The sequence below is a fragment of the Trichoplusia ni genome, chromosome 4 (assembly GCF_003590095.1).
Source record: "Trichoplusia ni isolate ovarian cell line Hi5 chromosome 4, tn1, whole genome shotgun sequence".
Lineage (NCBI taxonomy): Eukaryota > Metazoa > Arthropoda > Insecta > Lepidoptera > Noctuidae > Trichoplusia > Trichoplusia ni.
The window spans coordinates 19207034-19232419 of record NC_039481.1 but is presented as its reverse complement, the minus strand read 5'-3'; the positions used below and the strand labels follow the sequence as shown (position 1 = coordinate 19232419).

General features: G+C 35.5%; 1 protein-coding gene across 1 annotated transcript; it reads right to left on the bottom strand.

Annotated features, from left to right (window-relative positions):
* Nucleotides 1-10257: 10257 nt before the first annotated feature.
* On the bottom strand, nucleotides 10258-25245 carry LOC113493461 (fez family zinc finger protein erm-like). The gene is made up of 6 exons (XM_026871457.1): nucleotides 24956-25245; nucleotides 21218-21453; nucleotides 20913-21053; nucleotides 18870-19195; nucleotides 15728-15878; nucleotides 10258-12220 (listed from the first exon to the last, which is right to left on the bottom strand). The coding sequence occupies exons 2-6, from the start codon at nucleotides 21450-21452 to the stop codon at nucleotides 11958-11960; spliced, it is 1116 nt and encodes a 371-aa protein (XP_026727258.1). The 5' UTR covers nucleotide 21453; nucleotides 24956-25245; the 3' UTR covers nucleotides 10258-11957.
* Between the last annotated feature and the right edge of the window lie 141 nt (nucleotides 25246-25386).

The following is a 25386-nucleotide window of genomic DNA, read 5'->3' as shown; positions in this document are numbered from 1 at the left end:
TTTTTAGTATTTTAATAGTTTATTTTAGGTGACTCTATTATTCAAATGGATAAATATTAGATTTTAAAAGATCTTACTCTCATTCCAGACAATTCCAACAGTTACAATAGTATTTATTATCATAATATTTTTGATAAAACTTTCAAATTTTTTTTTTTGTAAGGGTTTAAAGAAAACTAAGGCTGCAGTTTAAACTATCTTACTTGATATATATTCGAAACTGCGATTAATTTATTACATTAAAAACTAACATTTGTTGGAATTAAAACAATAGATTTTACTGCATAAATCAAAAACATGTTGTTTCAGACGCTGATAACCTTTTGATAACTTGTAAAGATGTTCAATAAATTCCACAAACTGAAACATCATAAAATGTCTATATTATGTATTATAAATGGGTGCTTTTAAAATGAATTGATATAATTTTTGCTCCTATAGGTTTCTTAAAGTAGTTGAAAGAAAACAAAACAGACCTCATCTGTTTTGTTTCCTATCTGCTTTTTTATATTTTCCTTTAACTTAAAATGCGATTTAATTAATATGTACTATTTAACACATAGTATGGGAACATGTTGTAGACATTCTACATAGGTAATTTATAACATACACCTCAACCTACATATTTTTTTAATCAAGCGTTTTTACTGGATATATCAAATTTCATCAAAATCAGTCAAGGTTTTTAAGGAAGAACAAAAGACACCAATACCTACACCTAAACTTTAATACAATATTAGCGTAATAATAATATGTTTTTGCAATCCATTTAATTATTCATTGTTACTAATTAATTAATCGTCCGATAAGTGCGTAGTCCGTGACTATATTCTCTACGTTTCTGTAATATCATAGGTGGCCGTAATAGATTACTGTTTCTTAAGATAACATTATACAACCGATTAGTTATCTCAAGCAGTTATCTGGCTGTTTAGTGACGTCACATATACAGTGATAATGGCGGGCGGGGCTATTATCTAGAACAATGTGGCAGCATTGCGCAATTAAATTTTACGAGAAATTTATTTTCCACAGGTTTTTTTGTAGCTTCAGTTTTGTAATTCCTAATTGAATCTTCATTTACTTAAGTATTGTAAAATTTGTCGCAGTGAAAATATTCCTTATGCCAAAAATGAATAAGCGTACTAGTTGTAGGTGTGAGGTGGCACCTAAGTGACTTATGGTTTGAGTAGCTACGTAGACACAGGTTCGAATCCTGCCAAACGTTACTTACCCTATGTTCTTATTCAATTAAATGGGTCCGCGTCACATGCGTCAGTGCGACATTAATAATTGAAATACTGGACCTACCCCATTTTAATAAGTACCTAAAAAAAGTTCACCAATCTTGGTGTCTTTTAAACACACTTAAAGAATAAGTGACTCGTACTCGGGGGTGTTTTGACATGTGTATGAAGGATTGCAATGCATTTCCATACACCGACACAAACGCGGATGACGTAGCACGGCGGTTCAGGTTTAGTCAGTAAGTCTCACACTATCCATTTCTAGGATGTGGGTGTCCATGAGGATTCCCCCGCCTTACCAAAAAAAGAGGGGTTTTTTGACATCGATGTTTTAAATTAGTTATTCTAAAAAGAGTTTAAGACAAAAGGGCACCAATGGGGTGAAAGTATCAAATGTGCCATTAAATAGACCAAATTTTACAGACCTCGTTCGGTGCGTACGGCATTTAACAAAACGATAAGCTTAATTCTAATAATTTGCAATGTAGTATATAATATTGCGACTACACATTGAGATGTAAGCTATCCTAGCTTTCAGGTTTGATCAGATTGCACACGTTGTGCATATAAATACTTTACGAGCCCACAACGGACAAACATCGTCAAAAATTATTTATCTATATGTATAAAAAAAAACCAATTTATTTTTAAAAAGCACGGTATTTAAATAACGAGTCATTCGTTCTCTGTATTAAAATTTAGATGACATATTTAATAGTATAATACCTATAGAAACTTACCTACACGGGAAATTAATTTGGCGCCTACCGCATCTGAATGGTTCTTTCGCCGTTAATCGCTTTGTTGTTTGTTTTAGCTATTTAGGAACAGTGGTTTAGCTACCTTAGGTGGCAACCGGTGTGGTAGCTTGTGGTGTCACCCCATCCAAAGAAAAAAAAAACAATAAATTTTCTAAGATAAAAGACATGAATCATTTATTGATGAAATATCTATTGAAGAAAGAGCAAACACAACAGTTATTAACTAAGGCTCAACGAAATATCTACAAAGAGACTAGCTAGTGCTGTTATGACATTTTCTAAAATATTTATAAGCATTATATGTACGTTGTATTTACGTCATTTTTTTTCCGGAAAAAAATCTTCTCCGATTGGCAACCTTGAACAGCTTTTTTGCAAACGTTTGTTTTTCAAGAGAAGGTAGGTAAAATTAAGTACCTATTAGGTACAAATAGGTAAGTTAGCTAGCTTAATAGGTTCTTATACCTAAATAAACAATAAAAACGATTTTTATGTACCTCATTGGTCATTTATTTTATACAGAACTTTTCGGTTTAAATGGCAGGTATTATAATTTAATGCTACCACGGTGCGTGGTTTCGCAACACTAGAGACAAACCTTTTCCGTGTCACTAATCGATATTGCGGAAAAAAAACTTAGATGTCTAATATCCTTACATACTTAATCACATTAAAATATCTCCTCATCTTATAATATAAATATAATTACAGCTTGACAACTCATTACTCATATACATACATCTTTAATTCTAAATAACAGGTTTTTTTTAAAAAAAGAGTCGCCAATAATTCTGCCAAATTATACGATTACTTTTAACTATAGGAAGTATACGTCATTGACTGCTATAGCTGAGTAACCTATAATTATTGCTAATATTTTTGTAGATTCAAAAAGAGTAAGTAAGGGAGCGGCAAGTGTGTAAACACCGCTCTGCAAAAAAATATTAACGTGGCTAGGTAGACGCGGCTACTTTTTGCACTACTTTTGTTGACTTTGGCAGTCGCGAACAACTCAAAGAGCACTTTAATGTAAATACCTATCCCTATCGTCACAGGACAAGACAACACCAATGATTCCATCGCAACTGAAATAATGATTATCCATTCATTTGTTTCATCGCTAAAGTTGTAATTTTCCAAGCTAAAAAGAAAAATATACGGGGAAACACAAACAACAATTACAATTATCAAAGGAACCCCCCAAGCAAACAAATTGCTCTTTAAATACCTCCGAGCGATGTTTGCATTAAATACTTTGACGATATCAACGTCGAAAATAAAACTTAGGACTAATACCCAAAGGTTTAAAGCTAACAAGAAGTATGATGAAATAGCGTGATTTACAAGCATTGAGATGAATAAAGTTATACCACTGATCTCATAGTATTCCATATATTCATATGCATTCAATGCTAATGCAACATTGTTCTAAACATATGCAAACATTATATTAAGGAACACATAGTTTCTCAAAGTTCGTAATTTCTTAAACTTTATCCAGGAGGCTGCACCCACGATGAACACTAATAATGTGAGAGCTGTCAGCAAAGTCTTTGCGATGTCGATTTCGAAGAAATCAGGCCCAGGGTCAGTCACAGGTGTTGAGTTAGTCGAAGTCAAGTTGTCATCACTGGTGTTGTCAGCAGAAGACATGTTTGGCGCTGATACAGCAGCGGTATAGCGGATATTATGTACAGTGAAGTGGGCACATGCGCAACTGCCACGAGACGCGCCCAAACTGCAAGATTGTTATACCTGCAGCCATTCAGACTTTTAAACTCCGAATTAAAATATTGACCAGAGTAACGAGTTTGTTAGAATCTTTCTAAAATGAATTCAATAATTTTCAAATGATCTACTATAGTAATGATAGAACATACAAAAATTTAACGCTGTGGGTACAACATCTACGGTGGTACAGTCGTGGGTACATACATGCTAAAGCGGAGATACCTTTTATCACCTATTTTCACCATCTTTTATAATCTATGGAACTCTTACTTTTTGTTTTGTTTTCTACTAATTATTCTAATGTGATTATTTCAAGACTTCTAATTTGATTAGCGACGATATTATAACCTATTAGAATTACCTCAAAAAACGACTTTTTACTAGCATGGGCTAAAATATGGAGTAGGTAAGTTAGGTAGGTGTAAGGTTTTTTTAGAAAGCAAATAAATGTTTAATAATAATTCTAAATTTCTAACATTATTATAGCTAAACTGGTAAATTGTTGCTAAACTTTTAAATTAAGAAATTATACTTAAAGCACTACGGTTGTAGTGATCGACCGGGCCTTTTCGCAACTATGTTGGAGTCGGCTTCCAGTCTAACCGGATTCAGCAAATACCAGTGTTCTTCAAGGAGTGACTGCCTGTCTGACCTCCTCAACCCAGTAACCTAGGCAACACGATAACCAAGGGGTGGTTAGACTGGTTGTCAGTCTTTCAAGCTTCTGACTACTTGTAACAACTGTCAAAGATGTATGAATAACAGCCGGGATCCACGATTTAACGTGACTTTCGAAAGACGGAGGAACTCGTTAACAAAGATGGTCACCCATCTATCTATGGAACACATAGATTTTGAAAGTCCGTATTTTTGTAAACTTTATCCAAGAGGCTGCACCCACTATGAACACTAATGATGTCACGGTCATCAGCACTAAGTCTTTGATGTCAGTTTCGAAAAGATCAGGACCAGGGTCAGTCACAATCGCTGACTTCATTGACTGGGAGGTGTGAGTTCTGTTTTCAGTAGACATTGTAGCGGCCTCAAGGCGGATATAGCGACAGTACACGTGGCCAAGGCGGCACTCCCGCAGCTGCCACGAGATACGTCTAAACTGATACAAGTAACGTCTCATTTATGTAACAAGTGAATAAAGATTTGAATAGAACGGTTTCCAAGGTAGACTGTTTGTCCACCACCGCCGTCAATAAGAACGAGATTTTTAACCGATTTTAATATGGTTTATAAGATTTAGATTATAATTTCATATGGTAATAGTCTGGAGTTTGGACCAATAAGCCAACCGCACATTGGGCAGTATACAACAAGAAGAGAGCGCCTAGGAGGAGATGGCGGGATGGCTTCTGTTAGCCATAGACCGGGATAAATGGGAATCGCTTGTAATAATAACGGACCATTTCTAGCATTGGCATTGTGGTACTAATACACTTTACCTACCTACATACAATTGAGTTAAGTGGCGCATTTTTCCTTGTTCTCACGGAGTGCTGCAGCGACTCATAAGTTTTAGCTCTCCTTTTAACTTAGGTTCAGTTAACTCGCATACGATTAACCTTATTAACCTATTTTAAGCCAATTTACCTATACATTTAAGGTTGTTTGAGCTTTTAACTTGTAAAAGATCGAAGTGTTTTAAAGATTTTAATTGAACTGATTTTGATTGAGAAACTATCTTATTGGGGTCAAATACCGGACACCAATGTTATGGGCTTTTCCCAAAAGATGTTCGGTTATTAGGTACTAGCTGTTTGAGAATTACCTTGTATAGGATAGTTTCTACGTGTGACTAGGAAGGTAGGAAGGCTAAATAATATCATGTTTCGACCGAAAAAGAGTTTGAGAAACTTTTCTTGTTTAAAAAATATGAGATAAGCAGATACCTAAACGTATGCACAATATCTTAATAATAAAACAGCAAAATATAAATATAATATATATTAGAAGACCACTTACAAGTTATATATAGAGGCTAGAACTAGTTTTTTCTGCGTAGTCATATTTTAATGAGCTTAGTAACAAAAAGTTATGTACACTCTATTACTTATCTTATTTATTTTAAACATGAGATAACAATTCATTAACATGCTTTACTTTGAGTTACTGTTTCTATTTCTCATTCTATTAACAAAGTATTCTTTCCAAACGGTCCTATTGCTTTTGACAATAAGAAAATAAATGTCTAAAGTTACAATTTGTGCATATTCCACAAATGCTAATAGTAAATTCGAAGGTTCAATTAAACTGAATATTGGCACTAAGAGGAATAGAATACCACTCAGCACGAATATTAGCGTGGCAATGTAAACTCGACGAACGTCAAATGTTGCTCCATTAACAATGTTAGCTTTAAACAAACTAATCAGCACTTTCAAATAAATACCAACATTAACAATCGTAGGAATAAATATTAACACTATATTTATAATCAGTAATATATCGGGTCTACTGTTATTTTTGTCGATGTTATATAATATTACGGGTATAAGGGCACTAAAAACAAATGTTATAATAAAAGGGAAACCCCAAGCAAACAAGGTGCTCTTGAGGTACCGCCTAGTGACGTGCACTTTAAACACCTTGACGATATCCATGTAGAAAAGACAACATAAAACTAACAGCCAAAAACTTACAACCAATCTTAAGTATATTATAACGCACTGGTACAAAGTTATCAAGTAAAATAATTCGTCACTTTTACTAAGCGTCTCAAAGTATTTGAAAGCATTGAAACCTATAGCGAAAAAGTTCAAAACTGTGACAAACATAGTACTGAGAAACACATAGTTTTTCAAGCATCGTATTTTTTTTATAAGCACCCAGGAAAGAGCACCGAACAAGCACACTATTAATGTTATTGTGAACACGGCGTAGTCGGCGAAATCGTAAGGTTGTAAAAAACTGACTTTTTCATCACTTGTGATATTTTGCGTATAGTTGCTTATGCTCATGTTGATAGTAGCCATTTGTTGATAGATATAAAACAACGAACTGACGCTACAGAGTGTGTGCAAGCGCAGTGTGCACGTGACGGTGACGCGCAACGACTAATGCTTTCATCGAAACTTTTGAATATGCGTAGACGCTGCTTGTCAGTCAGGTAGGGTCTTTTTAAGTGCCACATTTTTGTGCTTATTATTAGAAGCATAGAAATACAGTTGCACTTTAAGCTATGAGGTTAAGAATGAATGAATTCATTGTGTAAGATGGGAATCCCTTATCACATTATTCTAGGGACCTTTGCTACTTTATTATGGCTGAAATCTTAGAAATTTACGAGTTTTTGAAATCTTTAGCATTCTATTTATATTCAAAGTATCTAACGTTTATTTTAAATCACACTTGTTTTCGTTGGAAACCTGTATTAGCTGTTTTTTTAAATACCCAAGGTATCTCAATGCAACAAAGGAAAATCGATGAGATAATAAATATTTTGTGATATTCCAAATACTTTGTACTTGCATATAACCGGTCTAACTTGTTTGACAAGAGTTAAAAGTCGATTTTTCCTGTCTGTTATTATATGGATGCGTAAATAATACCAACCTTTCCTGTTCAGGTAAACAGGTACCTTTAATATTTGTTTTGGTATTTGCAAATTGAATGAACTGTTTTAAGTGATGTACTTATTCTTGTGTTGCAAAATGCTAACCTGCAGTCTCAAATATAGGGCATTCAAAGTACATTTTTCTCAAGCTTTGATTTTTGATTGAATCCCTTTTCTTATAAATGCCAATATTTAATTCTTGAGGTTTGTTAATATAGATATTACGGTATTACCTATAGGCGTTTAGTCTTATATTTTTAGTACCTAACCAATGTAACACGTATTTAGATTTGGATACCTAATTTTAACCTTCGCATATTTAGAAAAGAACAGTTAGTCTTTAAAAAGTTGAATGCTCTTATAAAATAAAAAACCAACGGAAAAATAAACTAACTAAAAAAAACTGTCAAAAAAAGTTCTGCCCTCTAGCGGTTGCAAGGGCCATTAATGTAACCGATGTTACGCCTTCACCAATTTATTGATCTTAAAGAGAGGTCTCTACCGCACAAAAGACTCTGTAGTATTCTGTGTAAGCGGTAGATGGCACACTATACCCTGTTATGAAGCATTAAGCCACCTTTTCACCTTAATGACCAAAACAAATAAGCCAATTTTGATAAAATAATATAATCATAATTATACAGCTACATTTATTTCAAATTTGTTCAAAACGGTTAATATTAAGATTTTTTTTTCTGTTTTTGTAAAAGGCCCCAACTTTTCAAAAAATATCTTAATTTAGAAAAAAGTGTTAGTGGAGCTCGTGGCTAAGCTATAACCGCATAAGTGATTCGATCACAGGATAAGCTATGCTTGACGCGGTTGGTCCGTAGATGGGTGACCATCTTTGTCATAGCGAGTTCCTCCGTGTTTCGGAAGGCACGTTAAATAGTGGGTCCCGGCTGTCGTTACAGGTAGTCAGAAGCTTGAAAAGTCTGACAGCCAGTCTAACCAAGGGGTGCGTGTTGCCCAGGTAACTGGGTTGAGGAGGTCAGATAGGCAGTCGCTACTTGTAAAACACTGGTACTTAGCTGAAACCGGTTAGAATGGTAGCCGACCCCAACATAGTTGGGAAAAGGCTAGGCCGATGATGATCTAAATTTAGAAAAAACTCCGGTTGTTTTTTGTAATATTTTTAGTGAAATTTCCTTAAATAGTTTTTGGAAATATCTACTACAGAGCAAATATTGTAAAGCCTCCTATACCCCCTGCAGATCTGACCTATATTGTTACACATACCTAAGCAGGTACGTCGATTTCTTTTCCCTTGTATATCCGTGTCAACCCTCTGATACAACAACAAATCTCATTATGGGAGTACCAATGCACAAGCGAGTAGCTCCTTGTATGGATTCTAATGTCGTTCACGTTACTTACCTAATTGTATTATAAAATCGTAATAGTGCCGATAAAGGGGTAGTGTTTTACAGTGTAGTGTAGCTAACGCCTTATATCTGTGATGTATGGCTTCAGTGGGCGTTAATGTGACTAAACATGTTCTTGTCTCTGTATGTGAAATGATTGAACATGAGTATTGAAATGTAGCAATTAGTGTTGAATGAAATTCATCATTAAGTTTAGCATTTTTTTAGTATGGCTTATTTTGATCACACTGCAGGGCAAATGTCTACCCCCTTCTCTTCCAGAAATCTCTATGTTTCGCGATTTCCGGCCACGTCCGATCCGCGAATTTGACTAGAACGTCACACCACCTAGTTTAGTTTATTTGTTTATTTTCTTTAGTCTCTACATTACCTCTAGGGGTGGCTGAGGAGGTTTTAAGCTAAACTGTGTAATTACATTGAAAAATTGAAGCAACTTAAACTAATCAAAACACATGCAAGAATGTATTTCAATATGACTATTTGAAGAATCAGGTTATTTTATATGTCGTAGCATCTATAAAAATTTGAACACAATTTAAGAGCTATATTCTATATTCTGAATTTCTGATAGTTAATAAAACCACGAACTACTTCACTATCCTGTGGTGCATGAGCTTATAAAAACTAAATTCTGGAGAAAGAAATGAATGAGCTCTACGTCTCTAAAAGTACCAGTTGGAAATAAAATCTTCAAGTTCTCAGAAAGGTTTATTCAAAGTTATGCTACAAACGTCTATAGTACCCAAACAAAACAAAATGAACGATGAACGACTAAGTAGTTCCATATAACACATAGTAGACTCATTTCCAACCTCTACATTGTCACTGACATTAATAAAGCTATTAAAATAATTGAATTCGACGAAATAACAAAATTCTTTGAGTGCCACATCTACAAGTGAATTGATAGGTATCACGCGACCGTCGTTATTTTGATTTCCTTAGTACATAGCACCACGAAGCGAATTGATAAACACGATTAATTCAGAATGAGTTGTCCATTTCATGTCTAGTAATTGATTGTGAACATGGCGGTGTTGGTATGTTTGTGTAACAGAAGCCGAGGTATGAAGGTATCGCCCTAACATGTTCGTTGTGTTATATTGCGATCAAGTAAAATGATATATCCATTTATATGTAGAGCTTTCTTTTTAATTGATGAGATTCGTATGTATTAGTAGATCCAAAAAAAATATTCTTTTATGTTTGCCTCCTTTTTGGATACTTTTTCGAAGTCATTTACAAAATTTACGTTTTCATGAAAAGCGGTTTCAGAAAGGTGATATATTTGTTTAAGACACACATCTATCCATTGATGAAAATAGCATCAATGGATAGATGTGCTTTAGAATTTATAAACAGCGACTTCTTTCTTATTCCTTCTCTCTAGTATTTTATTAGCAAAGTTAAATAGATGGCTGAAGGTAGCGCGTTGTAGAGTAAAAATGATGCCAGAAATAGTTGTTTTACTATCTACTCTTTGGTTCTTTTAATCTTACAGCGATGCGTAGGTATTTAAGTTATTGTACTGCTATCTGAGAACGGAGGAAAAAATAAAATAATCATAATATATTTCATAAATATTTATATTGAACTGGCCTTAATAAATTACAACTTAAAATCAAACTTATAAAAACTGACTGACGATTTCACTTTAAGCAAATGGGTGATGACAATATTAAAAAGGTGTCCAAAACATTTAAAGTTAGCATAACGGTTTGACCGCAATCAAATGAAAATTTGGTATTATACAAAGGTAAGTTCTTAATCTAGTCGTGCCGACGCGGCAACGGCGGCGTCGCGCACTACGCAGTCACGGGGCGACTCGTAAGGTAGACAAACAGTCAGAGAAGACCGTTGTACTCTCTTTGGTGTTCTAGCCGTTAACGTTCTCGTAACAACGTCAGTCGTCACTTGCACTAAAGAAACTCGAGTGTATACCTATCTAAACATAATAAGGTACATCAGATTTTTACAATAGCGTAATATTCCACTCAATTACATTGACATAATAACACTCACAGACCGTATCTCCTCACAAATCAAATAGTGTCCGGGTTACAATTTTAGTGCAGTCTCATAAATAAATTAGGTAGGTATAGCCTCTTAAGAACTACTCCTATGTTTCTCAATAATTATAAAACAACTTATTGCTAAAGTAAATGCATTATGACAAAATATACAATACATTAATTGTATGAAATAAGACTGATTAAAAAGCGTCATTATTATGGTAGGTGTTGTACAAACAGTTAATTACGATTTTGTAAATTAGGTAGCTATGTAGGCCTCATTCTGCATAAGAATAATTACAACATAAACTCACAAATGTAAAAGCAAAAATCGATTTTACTGTTATATACTTGTTAAAAGAGGCCTAAAATACTTGGTAACAGAATAATATGCGGTAACATATGAATTTCTCTTATGAGTTTTAAATTATTGTGGCTTTTAATTAAGATACTTTCTATGGTTCTCAATTAATAAGGCTGTATTACATTATACACTTAGAATTACAGGTCACTGTTCAAAGAAAAAAAGGGTCAATAACATACGGGCTTATTAATACACATAAAAGGTATTGCTAAGTGGTAAACAAATTCAAACATAAAATGTAATTCATTATAATGCCCACGATAAAATCGATAAATATCTGTCATCGCGATACGTATAGTGTAGGCAAACGTTACTGAATAAATAAACTAAATTATATGACGCTCATTTAGTACTAGTCTAAATAAATAAAGCGTTTCACACTCGACTAAATAAGACACTTTACTTTGGTATGTATTAGACTACGAATTATTTACTACTGGGTACTGTCAAACACACGCTGGTACATGACAGGTCTTATCAATCTATTTTAATTTATCACTGTAGTATGGACGGACATTCCAGTTTTTAAATTATGCTAAAATATACACAATATCAAATTACTTATTTTTTGAACTTAGTTAAGTTAGTAACAACACATTTCACAGGCTTTCCCTAAGGCACTAAAAGGTAACAATAATTTTATTTACAATGACAACTCGCTACAACCTTCTGACATATCTGAAAAGCTTCATAATTACAATTACATTACGACAGACTATGATTAGTAGAATTACTAGACATCACTCTCAAAATCCGCAATAACTTCTTAAACTCTACACTGAAAAATATCATCTCTATCGTCTCTTGAATAAATTTACAATTGGGAAAGGTACGAATAGTGAGAGTTGAAAACCGTGTTTATTACATGTGTTGTGATGACTGGATGATTGGTTTAGTTGGTGATGAGGGGTGCTAGTGGCGGCGGGGGCTCGTCGCCGTAGAACCTGTAGCGGTGCGGGGCCTGCAGGGCTGGCTCTGCGGCGTCAGAGTGCTGGGAGTCGCGGTGACGCCGCAAGTCCACCTTGCGCTGGAAAGCCTTGTCGCACAGTCCGCACGAGAAGGGCTTGTAACCAGTGTGCTTGCGCATATGCGTTATCAAATTCGAACTCTGGCTGAACGCCTTCGAGCACACCACGCATTTGTGAGGTTTCTCACCTAAAACAAATGAACATACATTTAGAATGATTTAATTTGGGCCTAAGAAGATTTCGTTTGTGAAACTTCCAATTAACGTTTCAATATGTTTTAACTTTGGGAGAAGAAAATTAATCTAAAAAAAACTTATAAAATTATACCTGAAAATATAAATCCATATCGTAAATCCGTGATATAATTATACAAAATCGAATACTGTTAAATAAGAATTACGTAACGTAATGTCGATTTCCTAATTCATAAACCACTTAAATACATTATCTATCACTTCGTGAAGTAATTAAAGCTTGTGTAAGTGGGCCAATACTTGTCATATCATCGACTATTTATTATTCACGGTTAGGTTTCCGAACTGATTTAATATGCAACGCCGCCTTGTACCTACACCGGTATTTATCAACTTTACCGGTAATCGCTTGTACGCTCCACCTCGTCACAACGCTTACGTGTCGTCGTGAAACTTTACAACCTAAAGGTTTAAGGACAGAGAGAGACCTTTTTAATTGATATTCAATATTTTAACTAGAACTATTGTGGATATAAAATTGATTATCGTCTTTTAAAAAAAAGTTTTGATAATAATAATTTACGTTTTCATATAAAAAGGCGCTGGCAATGCTGGCATTTACAGGTTCCAACAAAATTAGTAAAATTCCCAAACGAAAACATTTATTACATTTTGTTACACGAAAGATTTTGGTAAATCCTGTTTGCAGTTCATTTCTTTTTATTATAAGAAAGCCAATACGTAATTTTACCTGACATCAAAATCTTTAAAGATAGTTTACGAATATATTATGGCAAAAAATGCAAATGTCATTTTATAGATAGAACAGGATTTAAGTTGACTTTTTGTTTGTGCCGTGATCGTGTGCACGTGAAGGCTTGTGAAGGCTGCGCGGCTAATTGCAGGCCGAGCCGCATTTTGGAATATTGATGATGAGGCATTTATCGGGAGGACGAGCACCATGTAAGGCCGCTGTAAATCATTCGGAACAGGGCAGGGACGTGACGAGATGTCTCCGGCCAAGACAAATATGTCCGCCACATTTTTTAGCTACTATAATTCGTCTCGATGTGGTTACTGGAAGTAGTCGGACCATTGAAAAACTTATGCGACTTTTATTTTCATACTGACAGTTTTAAGTATTTTATTGTTTATTTCTGTTATATTCATTCACACGTTTGTTTATAACTATAAGTTGATTTTCCTACTAATCAGTGTAAATTTGACTGACTGATTATATTGTAGAGTTTATCGAACAATAGACAGAGGGCAAGGCGCGCCACCGCCGCCGCCGCGCCGTCGTCGCCGCGTCGGGCCGGGTGACGCGCGACCGAAGTGCGCCGCTTCCAGCCGCAGCTCAAACACCGCGTTTTTTGCTTATTGTAAATTCATTAACACGCGGACAGGCTACGATTTGCCGTCGAAAACGTAATTGCATAGCTTTAAAATATTCAATACTCAAGGTATCGTCTGTGAAGTGCCTCGTGATTGCTTTTATTGGGCGAATGTGGGTATGTTTTTCCATTAATGAACTTGTTTCATCGCGGTGTGGGCAGCCTAACCTACGCGGCGGTTATAACAGTATATCATGTACTTATACAGCTTAATAAATCGACGAGGATAATGTCGGATAACGTCTTCAGCAGCTGTTTACTGTCATTCCGATTAAAAGGGCAATCGTTGGAGATTACCTATCATTACACGCTCGACACGAACGTACGTGGATATCGCAGGCGACTAATTGAGAAAGTAAAATTTTATGTGAATAAATAAATTAACAGCTACTTGGTAATGATACACATTCTTATAAAGGACGACACGATTGAAATAATGACGATGAAGACTGAAATAATGATATCGAGTTTCTTTATCGCAATAAAACTTGCTATAACATATTTTGCGGTGCATCCGACTTAAATCCTGTGTTATAGCTGTAATGAAACTGCATTCATGAGGTCTGAGATGTGTTTGATATCTTCAAAGAAGATCTTCGTAAGACTATTTCACAAACATTAAATACAACAGTTATGAAATAACGCTAAAACGCTTTGAATTCTAAGAAAGTAATTCAGTAATGAAAAGTAAATCGACACCTATCATCAAAACAAATAACTCTTTATCGTTGTCCATGTTAAGTTAGCAATCAAAGTTTCAAATGAAATAACAGGGCTACGTAAGGCCTTGTAATGAGCGGGGGAAGCGTTGACACTTAAAGTTACGTGAAACATGAAACAGTTGTCACAATAATTTGAGTTTCACACTGGGGCCGGTAATATGAAGTGTTAAATCCAACAGTTTCTTCACGAAAAAGAAAATTATACTCCGAAAGGACTCGATTGTGTTTAATAGTTTTTTTAAATTTTAATCTCATTCCCTTTATGTTAAAATATATGAAAGATTTTGCGTTAAAAACACTTATTTTAATATAAAGATTTGATAATGATTATTGTTTCAATAGACTTAAGAATATTTGTTCAGAATAAAGACAAATGAAATACGAGGTCAGGTTTTAATTTGAAACACTTGGATTCGTGAGACGATTGTCAATTTGCTATCTGTGGCACAATGGCAAGTCGACAAACGACAAATACAAGTGCATATGCGTTTGTTAAACAGAGGCTGAAAGTGTTTGCTAGTCCTTGAGTGTTTAATATACCATAGTTTTTGTGATACGGACTATTATGCGCACTTTGGAAATGCATCGACTTACAAAACGAATCAGAAAATGTTTTAGAAAAGTTTTAACTTCAAAGGATGTTTAGTCATTTTTATTTCTTTCCTGATGCGGCGCAGTATATTATAGATTTGTGATTTCATGTGGCATACGCCCTCAAAATCAGATTTTTTCAGTTAAGCTTAAAAATACAATTCTACGTCTATTCTGTTATAAATTAAATTCTAGTGACACATTTATAAATCTGATTGTATACTGTAGGCTATAATCTATTAGAATCAATAAAAATATAAGGAGATGACTACTAAAATCAAAAGACTTAATTGCCGACAATTTAGAAAGAAAATTACAGTAAATCTGATTGTGTATTAAGTATTTCCAATACATATTCCACTTCTTTTCGACGACATTATTAAATAAGCCTTCCCGTGGGTATCGTAAAAGGAGCTTAAGAATTTATGTCAAGAGAATCAGCAGCTGTTTTTATATGAGCGCTAATATAACGACATTCTGCAAATAACAATCCGTTTGTTGTACGTTGGCTGTGGCTTACATCATCTGAAGGACCGATGGGACAGTTTTTGAATGACTTGTTATTGTTAAATCTTAGAACTGATATAAACAATTTGAAAATGTGGAAGTCTAAGTTTTTCTTGAGAGTTTATTGCATTTTCAAAAGGAGGAAGTTTATTACCATTTAAACGTACTAGCCTGGCTTCGAAACAAAAACATGTTACGAATACGGCCAATGAACCCGGCCCGATACTTCACATTGAAAATTTGGGATATTCGAGCCTAATTAGGGAAAAAAGAAAATTGTACAAACCTGTGTGGATGTAGGTATGTTTCTTCATGTCGGACTTTTGGTGGAATCGTTTCCCGCAGTACTGGCACGGGTACGGCCTTGTGTCCGAGTGGATCAGCAGGTGAGTCGACAGCGTGCTCGAACGCTTGAAACATTTGCCGCATTGCTTGCACTGCACGGACAAAAAAACATGTTATATATTATCTAATGAACCCTCTTTTAAAACTATAGAACTATAATCAATTGATACTTCTGACTGAAATCGTTGCCGTTAAACACTATCCTTACCCGCTATTGATTGACGCGTAAAGAACATTGCAATATATCAGAATGATCGGGCCGCACATTGCGACGATTGCTAAGAAATCGGTTAAATATAACAAAGTACAGCACTAGATATAATTATAAAGCTGGCCTGGACAACGTCCATCACCTTTACGTGTACGGTGACAGCCAGTAATAAACTAATAACAGGGCTCTACCCCTTTCTACACTTTTCTTTGATTTCCCATCTAGTACGGTGTAGCTACGATATTTTTCATTGCCTAGTAATTAGTCGCTATTAACCGGTTATTATACGAATTTTCACGTTGATGTCTAATTACACGGAACATCTAAATAAGGACGTGTAAATAATTAAAGTTGATTCTTTTTTTACTTGTTTAAAATACGGCAAAGGAATTGGTTTCAATTTCATGTTGAATGTACATACCTATTTGGAGCAAGGTAGTTCTTATTTTCAAATGTATTCAGTTTAAAAGAGGCGAGTACTTAGTTCTTAGAACTTTGAACATTCATTTTTAATTTCTAATAAAGCTTGATAGTCAAACAGGCAACATGTATTGTGCTCAGTTTTGTGTGGGAGACAAAAGATTTTCAACCAAGAACTTGCTGAGACTCTATTTTACATGTATTTAATCAGATGTTTTCGGTATGCAATGGAATAATTTCGTTACTAACTTAGTTTATTTACATGACACACAGATTAGGAACGTTAGATATGCGTTGTTTTGGAGAAGGACGTTATGGATATATTTTTTTACTTAGAGAGCAGATTCAGTTCAAGTAATTTTTTTAAAACAAGCCTGAAGAAAAGGGTCTAATAATATCGTAGATCACATAATTTGAATTATGCTTTAGGTCAGCAATTTCTTATCATGGGAATGCCAATGGGTTTGAGATGAGCCCGACTATAATCTAAGCTCTGAGTCACTGGAGGAAACCAGCTATCCTCGTTGCTATTTATCGGCTGATATAAAATGCATGAACGGGAAAAGTATGTGGTATGGCTATTAGTCGGGTGGTTAGTCGTTAAGTATGCGGCATGATAATCCATGGCACAAATCCGCGTAGCGGGCCCTGTGACAGTTGGCCAGGCAGCTGCACCGCCTCACGCCTCACAAAAACCGCTACTTTTTTGGTCGCCTTTTTATACAATCGATGCACTCTCTTATAAACAACACAGGTGCTAGGGTGTGACCGTCCACATATGGTTATCGGCTTGTACCACGTAGAGAGGTGATTTTTTATGATAGCTGTTTGAATTTAAAAAATCTAGTGTCGTTTTTTACGAAACTGGCTTTTTATATTTAACGGCCCAGTGAAACCTGCCGCGGACCCACGAGAGGCCACAATAAAATGAAGGACTCTTACATATCTTAACGGAAACTTATTATCATTACGAGAAAGGTATATCGGTTGCGGACATATTTAATAGTTATAGTAAAATATGAGTACCAATCATTTATTTTATCACAAAAATACTCTTACGATTGCGATTAGAAGATAAACTCATAAGTCTATAATATAAACAGAAAAAGGAGTACGTTATGAATATACCGTGACAAATAAATTCAGCAGAATTTGAAACCGTTTTCAAATTCGTAATTGCGTGTAGATATAGATAAATTAAATTGCAACTAAGTACATACTGTACAACATTATATGATATGTACTAAAACGGTTTTGCAGTAAAGGTTTATCAAACAAGCTTAACGAAGCTAAATGAATTAAACTTTTAAAATAAAGAACTCGAGTTCTAGAAATCAAGCAAACGGGTTACCGATATAATAAAGTCAAAACGTTTTTATTTACGCTAACCATTTACAGGTGCTTACGAATAGTCGATACTAGCCATTTTAAATGTCATTCGAATGGTGGGGACTGGCATGAAATTCCAATACAGCTTTTTAAAGATAGAACTATTACTAATTAGTACTTTACGTAGAATGTCACCTTGATTTCATTCATATTGTAAGAGTTTTTTAGATTCTGACTGTATAATAGAATTATCTTTTATAGCACATGTAAGTGGATCAGAAGGACACGCGTGTAGAGTGAGCGGCGCGTGGCGCGCACGCGCCTGCTGTGTCGCAGCCCGACGCCTTTGTTTCAGACTAATTTGCAGCCATTATAATAGTTTTGTTTCAAAATATTATTTATTACACATTATTAATGTAATTTTGGAAAAAAGTACGTAATTAGTAATAAAAACAATAAAAATATTGGTAGTCATATTAATTATATCGATTAACTTAATTGAAGTGAAATATCAAAAGTTTATTTTTATCAATGAGATCGGTTGGCCGAGTGTTAATGACTTTTTGCTTCCAACTCTTTACGGTAATCAGATCAATTTTCAACATTTAGTACCCGATCACTTAATTGTTTTTCCAATATACTTGCGTCTTTTCAATATTCATGAATATGTAGGTACATCATAAGTCTCAGAAATAGTGGAAAAACGAATCGTCAGTATATCGTACAACATATTTATCGTCGTATGACACAAGGTAATTATTCGTCCAATTATAAACTGCCGCGCCGTGATATTAAAAGTTGGAATTTTGATTAAAACCGATGCGAATTTTTATAACGGCGGCAAGTAGAAAAAACGAAAAGCACAAAAATGGCGAGAAGACGAGTCAGCAGCGTGAGTGCGAGCCGCGTGCGGGGGACGCGCGACCCGTTCCGATACGCGACTACTTATTAAGACAGGGGCAGTTTTTGCTATTTGATTTGTTAAAGAGACTAAAACGGATACTGGTTTGCTATTTTAAAGCATTTTGAACGGAAATTGTACAGTTATTCTGGACTCGTTAAAGGATATAGGTGGCTATCGGGACTGGATTGAGAATTTTATGGCGGACTTTTAAACACTTACTTGGAATGATTTTTCGTTTCTGTTTTCGCTTTTGAGGAGTAGAGAGAAGTTGAGTTCTCCTGTTTGCGGGGTTTTGATGGGGTAGTTATGGTGAGCGGGTGCCGAGGGACACCGGCGCGGCTCCGCACTGGGCGGGCGCTCTGCCTCGTCCGGGTTGCTGCGGCATCGCTTCACCAACTCAAGAGGCACGTCCGAGTCCTCGGGCTCCCACTTCGGGCTCGGAGACTCCTCGCCGATCTCAACCTTCTCGCGTTCACAAGCACTACCAGGGGACCAAATTTGACGGTTCTTGGTTGATAAATTAAGAGGAAGCTCTTCTTCGTCATCTGTTGACAAAATAACATATCTTAAAAAGCATTCCAATAACTGACTGAAATTGTAAAAGGTTCACGTTTGAAATCGATTATGTCGGTAACAATGAAATAGGTGGGTGTGTAGGTAAAAGGAAATAAAGATGTATTGCAATACTGTGTCAACAAACAGCTGTAATAGGTACCGCCGGCGGCGTCAATTTCTCTCCGACTGTTCTTCACGGTTATAAAAGGAAATTTAAAGTCGGACGAGTCAAATCGGTCGTCTGTCGAGTGACTTATGAAATCTGTACAGGTGCGACACTGTTTGCCGACTGTTACATCAATGTTTGCTCTATAATGTAATGCTTCAATACATCAGACTTTCGTTTCCCTAGCACTCGTCCGTTTAGACAGGTTGCATTTCCGAGACTAAAACTCAAATAGATGTAGGATATTATGATGTCCGGTGAATGTTAATTCTCTGGTGTTTTAAAATTGATTATTATTAGGGGCCTACTACTACCTATAATAAAAATAATAAAAACAACAATTCGGTGAAGAAGAGTGAAGCTAGTAGGCCCCCCAGGTAGGTAAAAGGTATAGTTTTCTTCAAAATAGGTAAGTATGTAATTACTATCAGTGTTTCACTTTCTACTTATAAATTAGCAATAAGATAACATTTTAATAATAAACTTACATTTCCATACGCATTTAATTAAACCCGATAACATACAAAACACTCGCTTCATTATTCCTATAATCTTGAAAAAATTGGTTTATCGCCAGCAATTAAAGTGAATTTCGTTAATACATTAGTCACGAGTAAATAAAAATCAAGTACTTATTGAGGTTCTTTCCCCGGTTCGTGTTATCTGCGAGGTTGTCGCAACCGGTACCAGCGGATAAGGAACAATTAGAATACTTAAATAATTTCGTTTGGCGACAATGAGCTGCGCTGGCGCATGTACTTAGTGGCTTTTCCTTGGAGTGTAGGAAACAAGCAAGTTTGTGCCATTGGCGGAGGTAAACGACATGTAAACGACGACGTATCAGCGCCTCGAGTTATTAATCGGTGCCTTACACTGATAGCTATTCTAATGAGTATTATTCAGGAGAAGCCGCGTAAGGAGGCCGAGGCGAACCGATGTTTTGTAATGCCGCTAACGTATCTAATTACCATTTTAAGAATTCTTAAACACGTAAACACTTTCAGCGCGAGTTGATTTACTTACGCTGTTCGTTTGAATTCTAAGATTTCATCATGCAATGATAACGTATTAAAAAACATTAATTCGTCAGACTTTGATTTAATCCACATTTGACTTATAGTAATTGCAGATTATGTAGGTCATTGTAATTCTAGATACTTTCAAATATTCACATTTTATTTATCGTCATTTTCTAGAAATGTCAATGTATTATTGGGTATTGTTCTAGAAAATTCAACAATAAACAAGGTAAAAGTTGTAGTCTAACTGTAACATTGTTCAATTTATTTCATGGATTATGATTCTGGCTTACTTATAATTAAGGAACATTCATATATTTGTGTAATGGTTTCAGTTAGGAAACTTTTAACTTTAATTCCTAACGTGTGATTGATACTATATCAGTAGGTACTTAGGAGAGTTCTTCTGTCTACGCTTCGCTTCAGTATGATATTTTGTCTAAGTAACTCTCAGTTTTTTAAACACAAAAGTAATATAAACAGGGTTTAATATAATGATAATTGAAGGAACGGTTTAGTTACCATCTCTGGGCGGCGTGTGCCTGGCGTGGTCGAGCGGCGGGCGCGCGAACTGCGCTGAGGCTCGCGGCATCAGCAGCGGCCACACGCCCGCGCCGCCGTACAGCGCGCCCAGCCCGCTGCAGTACATCAGAGCGCCCAGTTCTGGACCAAACAAACCATGCTCAATTATGTACCGTAACTTTTGCACCGTAAGGTTCAAGCGTTGTAACTTCAAATCTTATTAATACGCGAGTGATGAAACTTCTCTAATATTTTAAGTTTATAGGTTATGCTTTTATCAAGTTTTATCACTTTAAAGAACTTACCGGTAGCTCTAGCGTACTGTTTAAGAGCTCTCCCCGCTATTTCGATGTCGCCGAGCTGAAGTAAATCCAGTCTCTGGTAAGAAAGAGAGTCAGGAGAGCGCGGGGGGGATCGAGGGGATGGCGGTGTGCGGGGGGAGAGGCTGCCTTCCGGGGAGGGATACCGGTGCGCGGGGGGCGGCGGGGAGGATGGCTGGAACTGCTCCGCCAGCCGGGACAGCAGCACGTGCCGAGACATCCTGGACAATAGGAAAATAACAATTATGATTATTAGGGAATACCTCATAATACCCGGTCTTACCCAGATAAATTTGCCTCTAAAAAAGGAAAGGATCTTTTTACTATTCGCTTTAACCTACCCCAGTATCACCATTTTTCTATGGTTGTTGGAAAGCTGTAGAAAAGTTATTTTTGGACAAGTTCCCTAAATGTATGATATATATATATTGAGAACAATCTTCTAAGAATGTATGATGAGACATTACTTCGACTCGATAACAAGATGTTTGACCAGCTAAATAAATAATACCACATATATTAATAAAGAATAGGTAATTGGATTTGCTGACAATAACCTGCATCATAATTATTAACTATCAAGCACATTTTTGCATCCAATAAACGGACCAACTGAGCTTTTGAATTGTCATTAACTAGTACGGGGCTTATCGATCGATCGGTTTGCGACCATTCTGCTTTCCCGTGGGAACTTTAGGTTTTCTGTACATCTCGATGTTTTGCAATTAACTTAATCTATAATTTACATTTTAATACCCACGAATAAATCATAGCATAGCAGGATTTTTGCTTACATTAAATTTTTGTTGAACCGATTCTTCTGGTGCAGTTTTTTTTTGTATTTTCGGGCTTATGGTATCCCGTGGAATTGTGTTGTTCTTATCATGTATTAAACAAATTTAATTTTATTAAAAAATACTACTTTAATTAATTAACTATTAAAAAACTCTAATCTTAAGTCTTTACCTGTAGACCTGGAATCTAAGTAATCAGATCGACGATGATATTATAATAACAACTTACTTCGTAGAAGAACCCGCAAGCGTTAAAACATTTTCAAAATGAACACACAAAGGCTACTCAATATATTGGTCAGTGCTGCAGCTATCAAGATTTTACGGTCGACTCTGATCAATTCAAAAATTGCGATATCATCTTTGTTTTACGTGACCGACGTCATTAGTGTCCATCCGACTACGTACGGTACGTATTTGTTGACAGGCGTGCTGATTAATCCAACCGCTTGTTTGTTGACAGCGAATCGTATTAAAAGCTCAATCAAGCAAATGAAGAATCAGAATAATGAAAGTGGTCGCGACCGCGGCCGGCGCCCGCTGCGTACGCGCATTAATAATGCACGTGTCCAGTAAAACAATCTTCATTAGACTAACACACATTACATATTTACAGAATGGATGTCCGCGTGTCACAACACTATTCCACTGCGCTTCCATTAGGAATTAAACTGGAGGAGCCCGCCGATATAGCAGAGACATACATTTGTCGTCGTAAATTATAAATAATGATGTCGGACAATGATTTGCCAAATTTCCCAATTACAATAATGTTCAAAACAAATTCTGTTCATTAACAAATAGTGTTCATGTAGATATCGATCACATTCGTGTTATCCACTGAGGGGCAATTTCATTTTCTTGTCTTACAAATGCAAAGCAATTGATTCGTGCTATTACTACTAATTGGCTAACGAGTTGGCTAACGCGAGGGTTGTGCGTTGCAATTTCTTGTTTCAATAAAGCAAGTCTTTATTTATTAGATCGCGAGTAGCAATTACCTACCGCGCGACGACTGCCACCTAGTTTTTTCTTGAGGTAGAGTGGGAACTTGAGCAAATGTTAAGAAAATCAATCACCGCTAATTTGTTATGGATATTTAAATAAGAACTAGTTTATTTGCGCAAGTTCTATTGCAGTTCTGGGCACCTGTGAGATAATTGTAAAGCGTGCGCCGCCTCGTTTGCTATCGCGTTTGCTAAGGACAGGTGTTGTATATTGAAAAGAAAGCAACAGATTTAATCAAAATCGAGATTGAACTCAAACTGTTTGAACAGATTTTTAAAAGTATTATAGTTAATGTACAACAATAACTGGTACAAGTGTTTTTGTGCCATCGTAGTATATGTGTCACGCTCAACACTGATTTGTTAAATAAATAAATGTGTATAAATTATTGATGTTAAAAATATTTGTCATTGACAAAATTTATTTCTTAATCTACAAAGTCTGCGTGTAAGATGTGTTAATGACGAAACACCAACTAAATATATAGGTAGTGATATTTCCGTATCTGGTATTGTGGGAAACAATATTGGTATAGTTATATAAGTATCGTCATTACATTTCATTGTCACCGATTCGATTAAATATTTATTTCTTCTGGTGGTGTGTACTTTTATCTCTATAAATCAAACAATGACAATGGTAGCAGCAGATGAGACGACGATCGGAGGATAATATCGAAATTATTCAGTCGGCAAGTCGGTGCTTTAAGTCCAATTAAACGCGTTGGAGACTGATAATATTTTGCCGCCTGGTTTCATGTGCCCGGTTTGTCCTATATTAAATTATTCTAGGTATACATGTTTGAAACACGTGTACAAATTTGGTGTCGTCTCATTTGTTTAGTGCTAAATAATATAGACTTGCAGATTATTTGTATAGCAGTGCATCCTTCCAGACGTGAAAACATGTTCGTATTAATTTATATTGTTTGTTGTATAAACATAGACATGAGTAAATAATAAAAGTAGGACTTCTATGTGCAGTTCTCGCTTCCGTATTTCATATGACTCGGATTTTGCCGATTGCGGAACAATAAACTGGGCTTTATAAAACTCTTTGTTTTTAATTACGTTTTAAGTAGGTTTCATAACATATTTTATGCACATAATGTCGCTTTCTTCAAGTGAAAATTATTGTTGATTTCTTATAAATGTAGAGCATTTTGCATTAGCTACTAGTTTACAAAATAATTGTTTAGAAGGAGGTCCATATCTAGATTTCGCATTTTTTTGTAGTTATATTAAAAATATGCTTTAGCTTCAAGTACTTAAAAAAATATTCAGTATAGCAAGAAAAGCCTCAGTGGATTTAAAACCCTATCGTAAAACCTCGAAGATTCTCGACATCTTCTGTACCTATGTCTATAAAATAGAGTCACCGTTAGCTCTCTTTTAGGAGGGATAATACTGGGTATAGTGTACTGTATGCCGTCATTAGCATCTTCTATTAAGAAGTATTATTAATTGCAAATAAATAACAATCTATCAAGAAAAACCTTTTTACTGGATGCTTATAGTATTTTTTCGCGGTACAATTTTCTAATATGATTAAGTACCTATATATAAAATCTTTAAAATGGTTTCGGTAAATTGTTTAAATAAATGCACTTACCTACTTAAATGAGAAAAGATGAAAGACGTAAGACAGATGTACCTATGTGTACACAGCTAATAAAATATGTATATAAGTATAATAAGTATTTTCGCTTTTATGTCGAGATGATTGCAGCTTCCAGATCCATATAAAATATTTTGTAAATGTTTAAAACAGACCAATAATTTTGAAAATCAATCAACACATTTTGATTTAGTACAATTTATTTTAAGCTGTTATTTTTTAAAGTTCTGTATCTAATTGTAAAATACCTTAAAATTAACGCATAAAATACAAAAAAAAGCATTTTCATTAACCATAGCCTTACCTTTAACGGGACTTCTACAGCGCTACGAAAATCTATTTCACTCACTGCTACGATACACTATGATAATATTGACATTAAAGTATTCAATCAGTCCAGTATACACAATGAATACAATGTCATTTTATTTTAAATAAAACTAAATTAATATTAAATGCAGCGAACGATATGACGTCGCGAAAATCGTAAGGCTGTGTAGGAACGGAAAGCGTCACTGACTACGGTGCGTCGCGTTTGGCGCCTGGCACCTGACTGAAATAAGGCTCGCGCGCCCCGACCTACCCGACTACTCATCCACAATAACGTTTTTTTTTTTCAAAACTCTGCTAACAAAAAAGAGGTCGGACGGAGGCTGAGCAATAAAGAAATGATTTGATGAAACAGGCACTTGACAGGTGGCTCGCGATGCATCCTCGCATGCACCACTTAATTGC